The 11715-nt window shown below is 39.5% G+C and overlaps 2 protein-coding genes across 2 annotated transcripts in view; one reads left to right on the plus strand and one right to left on the minus strand.

The window, feature by feature from the left end:
- The window catches only part of COLEC10 (collectin subfamily member 10), a 531893-nt gene that overhangs the window by 197264 nt on the left and 322914 nt on the right, over positions 1-11715 (minus strand). The window contains exon 7 of the mRNA XM_069601094.1: positions 9310-9460. The gene's annotated coding sequence lies outside the window, so the exon portion shown is untranslated. The remainder of the gene's footprint in view (positions 1-9309; positions 9461-11715) is intronic.
- Positions 1-11715, plus strand: part of TNFRSF11B (TNF receptor superfamily member 11b) — a 29383-nt gene that overhangs the window by 13223 nt on the left and 4445 nt on the right. Inside the window, exons 2-3 of the mRNA XM_069601093.1 lie at positions 5163-5532; positions 9385-9579. Coding sequence (XP_069457194.1) covers positions 5163-5532; positions 9385-9579 — 565 coding nt within the window. The remainder of the gene's footprint in view (positions 1-5162; positions 5533-9384; positions 9580-11715) is intronic.

An 11715-nucleotide genomic window follows, 5' to 3' on the forward strand; every position in this document is an offset into this window, starting at 1 on the left:
CCCTCCATGGGCAATCAGCTAACATATAATATTCATCTTTTCTCTCCTCCTTACTGCTACCTAATTTCAGCTTCTCATTTCTGACCTGTTTCTCTATTGAGTCTTTTCTTGATCCTTTTTTTCATCTGTTTTCCCTCTCATTGTTTTGCAGTGATCTGTGACTTTTTACACCAACAGAGGCTTTTGGATGAATTCTCCTAGGAAACAGAAACATAAACTTACTTGGCTCTATTGCTTAGCAATATTTCCTGAGCATAGTAATTGTTTCAATAAGTGTTTCCTGAAAGAATGAATAAATAAATAATTTAAGGATTGGAGGAAATAGGGAAGAGGCCACTATACCATGTGTATGCTTAATAGTTCAGTTGTGTCCGACTCTGCTATCCCATGGACTGCAGTCCTCCAGGCTTTTCTGTTCATGGGATTCTCCAGGCAAGAATACTAGAGTGGGTTGCCATGCCCTCCTCAGGGATCTTCCCAGCCCAGGGATCGAACCCAGATCTCCCACATAGCAGGTGAATTCTTTACTGTCTGAGCCTCCAAGGAAGCCCCATTATACCATAAGACTATAGAAAGTTAAATAAGCTAAACTTCATAGCAAAAGAGTTTTTTTTTTTTTTAATAAGCTTTGTAGTTTATACAACAAGAGATCTTTAGGAAACTCACTGTGGTATATATCCTGAATGTTTCTTTTCTTGGCTAAGATGAACTGTAAAATATCATGGTTTCCAAAATGACCAGAAGTTTAGCTAACTCTGGTAGTCCTCAAATAGTTCTTTGTGGCAAAGATCATGACGAGGGATCACAAAAGGAACTCCCAAACCAAGTAGTTATTTCAAGCTTTGTGTGGGCTCCTTTTAATGAATTTTCCATAAACGGAAACCCACTGGGTCACTCGTGGTTCTTCATACCAGAGAGCAAGCGCAGTAGCAGGGGATTGACTACATTGCATCATGCAAAAATAAACTTGATGGAGGAAGTATATTCCTATATCCTTTAAGAAGAAGCAGATACCGGTAGTCAGCTATACTGAAATCACGTGTCATCTAAGAAATTTCCATATCAGTTACCTTGAACAGGTGCTAGTCTTAGCACAAAGAAAGAAATATCATCCATTCATCTGGACTTCAGGAAGGCATTGGGTGATCTCACTTCTGTGATCTCCTAACATTATGCTCTTGAGTCTGAATGAAAAACTAGCATGTTAGGGCTATGCAATGTTTTGGATTTGGTCAAAATATACTATTCTATGGCACATGCTCTGGGTTTTAATTCTGCTTCCACTAATTACTGTGACCTGGGATGGTTCCTCATTTACTTTTGTACTTTTGTAGCTGGTGGACAGATATAGAATGGGAAGAGGAAGAAAGAAAAGATGGAGAGAAAATTCCATTTTAATGTTTCTTTATCATTATCACATGTAAAATAGACAGCCAGTGGAAATTTGCTGTGTGACACAGGGAGCTCAATCCACTGCTCTGTGACAGCATAGAGGGGTGGGATGGGGAGGGATGGGAAGGGTGATGGGAGGGAGGTTCAGGAGGGAGGGGTCATATGTATATCTGTGGCTGATTCATGTTGATGAACAGCAGAAAAAAACACAATGTTGTAAATCAGTTATCCTCTAATTTAAAAAAAAGTTAAACATGAAAAAGCAGCTTCTTTTACAGGAAACTATAATATAGGACACTCTTATATAGGACACTTCGGCTTCTGCAGAGACCCCTTGCACGAGTCCTAGCTTTTGCAGATATTTATCAGTGTTTATGCACTTCACACAGAAATTACTTTTGTACTCTTCTTAGACTTTAAATGCTATCAGCTGGCAAAGGACCCAGAGCCAGTGTTAAGATGGACTGTCCTCCTTTTCATTGCTTTTCTAGAAAATGCAGAAGAAAGTGAGAGAGGGGATTGAGATGAAGAGGTTTATTAATTTTGCCAATCCTCTGTCAAGAATTGGTTCCAGAAATTCCATGCGGGGATTGAGGCTAACCAGAGATGGAGAGCTAAGCATCCAATTTTGGCCACACAGAGTTCTGTCTCTTTACCAAAGTGGAAAATTTTCAAATAAATCACAGAGGCCCCATAGAATTTGCTGAAAACAAGTCTGCAGTTCCTTAAGGCTTTCCGATTTTTAAAAATATATATGATAATTCCATGCGGTAGCCTAGGGGAAATGATCTTCACTATTATAATTGCTCTCTAATCCTAAGTCAACCTAATTTATTATTTTTTTTCTCTGTGGATTCCTTTCATCTCAGCTTCCCTGTATTTTGAAGAAATGGCAACTAATTTCTTAAGCATGGTTTCAGAAAACCAACAGTGTCATGTCCAATTGCCTAGAAAGATACAAATTGCATCAATATTCTTGGTCAGATCTTGTATTTGTGTGGCTGCTTCTAGTGAGGAACACATACACCATCTGTGGGGTTTTCCCATTTCATCCTCATCACTTCTTGGTAAGAGAGAAAAGAGTCAGCTAATGGATAAATGAGCTGTGTTGTCATGGGAAGGGCAGGATGATGGGAAATCAGGCAGGGTTAAGTTTCAGGACTGCCAGCCCTACCAGGATGGGGCTCACTCAGCCGCAGTAAGCAAGACAAATATGTCCCTCTGGACCTCTGAGGTGGCCCTCTTGAGAAAACAGAACCCTCAAAAGTGGCTTTTCAGGAAATCGAAAGTGAACATCAAGACAGAGAAAAAAATAAAAACATTTCTCATTGCTTTCATGCGTCTTTGCAAGTTGCATCAGGAATACTTCATTCCCTAGTGTTGAAGACATTAGAAATATTTGAGCTAAACCCACACAAAGGGCCTTTAAAAAATATAGTACAATATTATTAGAATGACCAAGTAGCAACAAAGTTAGTTCATCTTGCTTCATTTCCTTCAAAAGATTGATCGTTGTCTTCTCGCTAGACTGTGAGCAGTCTGAAGAGCATCATTGTTTTGTGGGTCACCAAATACTAAGACCTTCTACAATACCTGGTACACAGTGGGTGGTCAAGAGACATATGTTGAATGAATAGATTTCTGAAAGATACAGACCAAACCAGAGCTTTCACTCATTACTGGTCCATTTCTTTCTCCTACTGTTGACCCACTTTATCTGAGCCAATAAAAAGCCCCAGGGGAATTCAAGAACATCCTTTTCCCCAAAACCGTTGGGTCATGAAAGTGTCTTGAAAATATCACGGCAGCCCCAATTTTCCACTGTAGTCTATCTTTTGTAGGTTAGGGGTCCTTTACATTATAGCACTCTGAAAACTGCTCTCTCAGTTAAAAGGTCTGTGGCCATAGGTAAGATATTTTATTCTTCAATTCTGGTTTATCAGCTCATATTAGGTCCAAACAGCCTTGTTGCTAGTCGTACCCCAATAAGAAATGAGGGCATGTGTTTATGCATGCTCAGTTGTGTCCCACTTTTTACAACCCCATGGACTGTAGCCCACCAGGCTCCTCTGTCCATGGAATTTTCCAGGCAAGAACACTTGAATGGGTTGCCATTTCCTTCTCCAGGGGATCTTTCCAACCCAGGGATCGAACCCACATCTTAGGCATTTCCTGTATTGGCAGGTGGATTCTATTGCTTATTAAAATGCCCAAATGCTTATAAAAAAGGCCTTTCTTTACTTCTGTCATTCCTCATTCAAAAAGGAGTGCTATTTTCCTACTTGGCACACTTTCCCCCAGGTCAAAGGGTTTCTGTGAGATTTGCTGAGTTCTGCAAAGAAGAGAGTTTAGAAAAAATTATTGTGTTTGGCCTGTCATTTCCCAAAAGCCTGAAAATAGTCAGTGTTGATCCCTGTACCAAAAACAAACAATAAAAGCCAAACAAACAACCCCTACACAGAAACAACACGTTTTCTTTGAATTAGTGTGAAGAACTACGTCAGTGTTCCCTTGAAGACCTTTAGAGATCTAGAATACAAGACAGAATACTCATTTGGAGCCACCTTCCAAGCAGGATTCTGGCCCACAAAACTGTCTCTCTACTATGCACACACCTCTTTGGCCATAATGGATAGAAACTTTTGAAACTCTGCCTGCTCCCTCAAGTTTTCCCCAATTAACCTTAAGAGAGGTGATCATTTCATTTTCTAGACGTCACTCACCTATAAGATTCAAGACTGCACTGATATTCTGGAGGAAAAATCAGCCTTAAAATTTTATTACTTTTCCAGCAGATTACCAGCTGCACAAAGATTACATCTTCTCATCAGCATATTTCTGGTAAGCATGCAGTACATATCTGCTGCATGAGTGAATGAATGACCAGAGTGAGTACAATCACCAACTGTTTACATACATGTGAAATCATTACATCTTAGAACAGGAAAACTAAAAGAAAAATATCTGGTCTTAAATATACTACTGTGACCACCACCCGATATAAAGATTGTAATTTCTCCACCTTCCCCTCCATATTACCAATCTTTTACTTGCTCACTTTTTTACAACAGTCATCTTCTAACACATAATCTATGTAGAATTTGTTATTAAAATAAAGTCCATAAGACAGAGTTTGTTGACTATTTTATTCACTGCTGTATCTGAAATACCCAGAATAGAGCCTGGTACATAACCATCAACAACTGAATAAGTGAAATAATATTTATTGTGTATGGGTTCTACAGATGGGAATCATTGCAGGACATTTTAAAATCCTCAGTCCCAACTTCACATCTGTAGAATTAGAATTTTTAGGAATATAAATTCCAGGAATCTACATTTTTATCAAGGAGTCTAGGGATCCTGGTATAGCTATCCTGAGAATCTAGTTCACTTAACTCACTAGTTCACCCAACTCACTAATCTAATGATTATCCTAAAACCCAGGGAGATAAAGTATTACTCAAGGCACACAGGCTATTTAGCTGTGCATCTAAGTGTAATAATTTCTACTCTGATGAGCTTTCCACTGCAGCTATCTATGAGCTATGTTTTCCTAATATACTTTGCTGGTACTGCCATCATGGTCTTGAAGATTAATCTACTTAGAGGCAAGATTATGGCTTCTGAACATGTTTTCTGTGGCCCTAGCTCCGTAGGCAGGAAGAGCATGAGGTTCCAGGTAGTAAAGGACTGAGGTTAATGATGCTTTTGCACAGAATCACCCCATTTCCATGCGAACATACCACTATTTCCCTTTCTTCTTCTAGTTCCTAGACATCTCCATTAAATGGACTACCCAGGAAACCTTTCCTCCAAAGTACCTTCATTATGACCCCGAGAGCTCTCGTCAGCTGATGTGTGACAAATGTCCTCCTGGCACCTTCCTGAAGCAGCCCTGCACGGCAAGGCGGAAGACCGTGTGTGCCCCTTGTCCCGACCACCACTACACGGACACCTGGCACACCAGTGACGAGTGTCTGTACTGCAGCCCAGTGTGCAAGGAACTGCAGTACGTCAAGCAGGAGTGCAGTCGCACCCATAACCGCGTGTGTGAATGTGAGGAGGGGCGCTATCTGGAGCTGGAGTTCTGCTTGAAGCACAGGAGCTGTCCGCCTGGGTTTGGAGTGCTACACCCGGGTATGTACCAGCCAAGTTCATTAACATCGCACAGAGTCAGGTAGTGGGGGAAGTTTAAGGGAACAAATTGGTTCTGATGACATTACAGGATAGCAAATTACAAAGGTAATGGAATCTGCTAGGTATGTACTATGTGTCTGGATGGCTGCCAAAGAACCATTCCTCAGAGGAGCACTTTGCCACGATGGGCCAATTTAGTGACAAATCTCAAATGCAGCAAATCACTCTCTAATGAGATGCATGATGGATTGCTCTTTCTTAAAGGGACACACTCTTCATTGCACCATTCATAGCTGATCTATATGTCTGTTTCACTTTGGCATGGACAGCCTCAGAGTGCAGTGCTTTTGGACAAACATCAGAAATGTTAATTGTTATCAAGAGAGTAATTATGCTGATATTAATAAGGCTCTGGCGTGCAAACAGTGAGTAGTTATAATTAATTATATAAAAAGTGAGAATGGCTAGGGGAAGTGCAGCTCATTATTAAAAATGAAGCTAGTTCTTCCTTTGGCAGGGGAGTTGAGTGTCTGGGAGGATAACAGCCATAGCAGCATCTCTTCTGTGAAGCTGATTCTTTATCTTAGACAAAACAGACTGGCAAGCCAAGAGTAAGTACTTGTCTACAAACAAAGTACTTTCTCTTTTTGCATTTTGAAGAGCAGAGATTAAGGCCAGTTTGCACTGAATTTTTTAAAGCTGCAACCCACCTTTTTTTTTTTTTTTTTGGCTACATTCATGAAATTTCAGTATAGTCTGCATGTTCTCCTGGCCTGGAAAAATTAAGAGTATTCACTCACTTTTCTGGAGAAAGCAGTATGGGTATAGATTCCAATTATTCAATTTGAAGCAGTGTTTCTCAGTCTCAGCACTACTAACTTTGGGGGCTGGATAATTCTTTTTGTGGGCAGCAGTCCTGTGCATTGTAACATGTTTAGCAGCATCCCTGGTCTTTAGCCACTAAAATAGTACTCTTTCCACTAAAGTGTCCCCTGGATGGCCAAATCACCCCTAGTTGACAACTGTGTGTTTAGAGGATGTGAATTACTTGTAACTATTTTGACTTTCAGAAGTAGCAATATAGAGTCTAAATTATTATCAACATTTTAGGTTTCTGGAGAAGGAAATGGCAACCCACTCCAGTATTCTTGCCTGGAAAATCCCATGGACGGAAGAGCCTGGTAGGCTACAGTCCATGGGGTCACAAAGAGTCGGACACGAATTAAATATATTCAAAAACTGAACTATTAAGTGTCCTAAGTTGTGAATTTTATAAAACCAGTCATAGAAGGTGCAAATTGCATGACAGTTCTTTAAAATGCTCCTAGTATAAGTCTTTGAGGGAGAAATTGGTGACACTTCCTAATTTTTACTGGATGACAATTTGGGACTCAAAAGCTAACCCAAGTTGTAGAGGGAGAAGCCCATCCAACAGAAACAAATGCTTTTAATTCAATTCAGTAATTTATATATGTAGGAAAATTCATTAAGCAGGGCATTGCAGTTTGGAAACTAGAAAGTTTGGAAAAATAATGGAAATAGTAAGAATTTTACTCATATAAGCATGAAAATCTGTTTATAGAATGAAGTAAGCAGGCAACAGAAGTCTTAGCACAAAGGTACACAGAGGTTTATTTATTTTCTCACCTCTCTCTGCCTAAAATATAAAAGATTTCCAGACCAAAGGGAAGGCAAGATTCTGCAATTTTAGTCTAAAGAGTATTTAATACTCATTCTCTGTTGTTTTGAAGTCAGATTGCCTTCTCTTCAGATTTTACAGCTAACCCTTGAACAACATAACATAGATTTGAACCTCGCAGGTCCACTTCTATGCATATTTTTTTCAATAATACTACAGTAATACCTAATCCCAGTTGCATGAATCTGTGAATGCAGAACTCTGGCTATAGCAGGCTGACTATAAAGTTATAATGGGATTTTCCAGTGCAAGGAGGTTGGGTCCTCTAACTCACCATTGTTCAAGCATCAACTGTAGTTAGTTCTATTAGTTGTATAATTCTTATATAATTGTTTATGCCTAGCATGGTGAATTCTCAACTGAAAAGCAAAATTCCTCTTGCCATTCTGTTTCACGTTTTGCCTGCCAGATTATACTTTGGGTGTTTCTCTTGACATTAATAAGGCAAAATCATTTACTTAGATGCATACATCCTTTTATAAGAAGTTCTATCAATCATGAGAGAGGGAAGTCATTTTCAGAAAGGTCATTACATAAAGCCTCCACATATATTAAGAAACTTTCCTTCTATAATTCTTGCATTCCTCTTGGTAACGAACATTAAAGGCTAAATTACCTGGAAGAATGTCCTGTGCCTATGACCTTCTCATTGGAATGTAGAAGAACACCCAAGCCATCAACACGTATGTGAAGAATGACAAGATTCTTCTTTGTGCGGTTGACAAAGGAAGATTTGGGTCCAGATGTCTAAGACCATTTATTCCCAGAATATTCACAATAAAATAATACCATGCAGTCCATGCCCAAATACCTCTGCTTATGATACTGTAGAATTTGGTATGGGGTTGGATCCCCTTTAAGGAGAGGAATGTAGAGAGAAAGTACTAAAAAAACCAGAGAGAGACCTCTTTGTAAGGTGGTTCCTAAGATGATGTCACTGCAACCCTGGAAATGGCATTTAACATGTTAAAATTTCATGCTTGGTCTCCCCTTTTCTTTTTTTCTGCCATCCTTTTGTCATTTTTACTGGTCAATGCATCATCAAACCCTTTAGAAAAGAAAGAAGCCAGAGGTGAAAATAAAACCAAATTCACTGTGCTCTTTTTCCCTTTTTTGGTAGAGAATACAATGAGATGGGAGGTTAAAAGTTTTAATAAATGAAGTTTATTAACTTTCTTTAACTTTTATTTGTCTCTTTAGTATTTGGTACCTTGTGTCAGCCAGAATTGCCCTGTAAAAGCTACATTTGAACACTAGAGTCTAAATCTGTTCAACTAGCTTACACTAGATGGAGGTATTTTCATATGCAAATACACTATAATGTATGATCTACTCAGGCATAGAGTCAAGGGTTTTAAAGATGTTTATTTTTAATAGCATCTTGGGTTGTTGACTGGTTCAAGTTTTCCTGCCAATAATTTCCCCAAATTTATCAAGTATCTTTACACCATGAAAGAAAATGCCCTTTCAGTCACCCTTGCCTGAAATTTTAACGACTGTGCCCTTTTTAAACTCAACCATTTAAGCAAATGGTATATCATCTTCCATTTATTATGTAACTGCAGGCTTACACTTGAGTCCACAGTTAACTTTATTGCCACCTTCAAAAGTTTATTATAATGTTGTAAATTTTTACTTCTTGGGGTTAGCACACTTACGAATTGCTTCACAATTAGGATTCAGGAATGAAAGAAATTCCGTAGGAAGTGATTGGGATTTAACGATGTGGCATACCATGGGTACTGATTTCAAAGAATGATATTACAGCGGTTACACAGCAGTTATCGTCATGATTTTCCAGGGATAATTGTGTGGAGAATATGGCTGACAACAAGATCTTCCTGACAACTTCAGCACAGGCAGGACTAATTGAACATCCTACCCTTCTTTTCTTTCCTCTCCCATTATGTACTTTGTAGGTAACAATAGAAGACATTTGTGTTTGTATTGCAAGGAGGAAAGAATGCCTAAGGGGTTCACTGTAAAAGTTTTGTTCTGTCTAATGAAGTAAAAAATGAAAATGCCTGAAGTTTCCTGCAACATAATAGTAGCAGTAAAAACCAAGTGAAAAGTCTTACCCCAACTCTGTTAAGATGGTTTCTGCTGCGAGAGTACTTGAGAAGAATGTGCTAAACGGCTTGATATTTTTGTAGGAACCCCGGAGCGAAATACAGTTTGCAAAAGATGTCCAGATGGGTTCTTCTCGAATGAGACATCATCCAAAGCGCCCTGTAGAAAACACACGAATTGCAGTGCATTTGGGCTCCTTCTAACTCAGAAAGGAAATGCAACGCATGACAATATATGTTCTGGTAGCAGCGAATCATCGACTCACAAATGTGGAATAGGTAATTATGTTTCAAAATATCAATCTTCATACCACCTCTGGGATGAATACAAGACCCTCTGGTCCTTCTTAGTTAAACTTATATTTTCCCTTTCTTGAATTTTAACCAAGACTTTTCTCTGTGCATCATTGCTAAAGCCACAACTCAAAAATCTTTCAAAAAGTCTCCATCTTCCTATTATAGTGCTCACACTTGAATCACGTTACCCACAGAAAAGGGGTGGAGTAAGATTGTGTTGAAGGTCACATTATCAGAGTCCGAGTTGCAGAATGTTTTTAAGCTATGCATTTTTTATCACTTTTAAACACATCTGTATTATTAGCCAAAGTATAAATTGGCAACTAAGAAACCAAGTACTTGAGAGTACTTGGACTGGATTGTGTTAGTTGCTCAGTTGTGCCAATTCTTTGCGATGCCATGGACCATCCCAGCCCTCCAGGCTCCTCTGTCCATGGGATTTTCCAGGCAAGAATCCTGGAGTGGGTTGCCATTTCCTTCTCCAGGGGATCTTCCTGACCCAGGGATCAAACCCAGGTCTCCCACATTGCAGGCGGAGTCTTTACCATCTGAGCCATGGTGATATAAATAGATGACAAATTAGAAAGGCAATACTGGCTTTGTTACCTGTGGTATTGCTGCATCTATTGCACAGAAGTACTGAGTTCCTGTATATGTCTTAAACTCTATTCAGGAAGGGTCACTAACTCCAAGTTCAAGGTATCTGAGTGTACCCCATGTCGGTGATGATGCTAATCAGGTAGGTGTCCTCATCTTGTCACTCCTGCCACCACACTAATCACAGACCTCCTACCAAGGACTCATCACACCAAGGATAACTGACCTTTTAGTATTTAATCAGCTTGACTCTCTTTAAACATCTTTTTGTGCAACATAGATGTATATAAACACCCCACTCCAGTACTCTTGCCTGGAAAATTCCATGGACGGAGGAGCCTGGTGGGCTGCAGTCCATGGGGTCGCTAAGAGTCGGACACGACTGAGTGACTTCACTTTCACTTTTCACTTGCATGCATTGGAGAAGGAAATGGCAACCCACTCCAGTGTTCTTGCCTGGAGAATCCCAGGGACGGGGGAGCCTGGTGGGCTGCCGTCTATGGGGTCGCACAGAGTCGGACATGACTGAAGCGACTTAGCAGCAGCAGCAGCAGACGTATATAAAACATAGCAACATGGATTGGGAGATTTAAGATTTAAGCCTGGTTCCAACATTTTTTCTGTTTTATAAAAATCTTAGCTAAGTCATTCATGCTGTCTGCTTTCTTATTAAATGATGGAATGTGAGGAGGGATGGTAAAAGGAGTGACCTCTAACTTTAACATTCTCTTTAATCCATTTATAATTTTATTTCTATCACTCCTTGAACACTTACTATTTGCCAGACACTTTTGCTATATGGGTTTTAATCTTTACCAAAACGCTGTGAAGTTTGTTCAAGTTACTGTATGAACTTGAATGGCAGAGTAAGGATTCAAACCCAGACCTAATGACTCCAAAGACAGACTCTTAATCCCTAGGACAGACTAATGCTACCCAGACACTCAGCTTATTGGACCTTTTTTCTAAATGACAAGTTTTTGTGTTTGATTATTTTCCCACTTAATGTATGCTTATACTTCTGTATCCATCCTAGTTCCCAAAGGTACTATGTGTATGTGTGTGTGCAGAAAATAATATGCTATTTCAGGTTACTTTTCAGGCTTTCTTAAAGACAATGATTTGACATTGGTCTTGAAGTAACTTTTAGATATTAGGTAAGCCTGCAACACAATGTTTAATAGTTACATTAAGATATGTTAATATTATACTAAGTAATAGAATTTTTGCTGTAATTTTTTATAGCAATACTATATTCTTATTAGACATTTTGTAAACTCTTCCCCTCCAAAATATTCTAAAAGAATATTTCATTGGACCGAGCTGGATTGGCAATCTGCCATTCAGTTCTGTTCAGTTCCGTTCAATCTGCTATTCAGTTCTGTTCAGTTCCGTTCAGTCGCTCAGTCGTGTCCGATTGTTTGCAACCCCATGAGTCACAGCACGCCAGGCCTCCCTGTCCATCACCAACTCCCGGAGTTCACCCAGACTCACGTCCATCGAGTCAGTGATGCCATCCAG

The sequence above is a fragment of the Ovis canadensis genome, chromosome 9 (assembly GCF_042477335.2).
Source record: "Ovis canadensis isolate MfBH-ARS-UI-01 breed Bighorn chromosome 9, ARS-UI_OviCan_v2, whole genome shotgun sequence".
Classification (NCBI taxonomy): domain Eukaryota; kingdom Metazoa; phylum Chordata; class Mammalia; order Artiodactyla; family Bovidae; genus Ovis; species Ovis canadensis.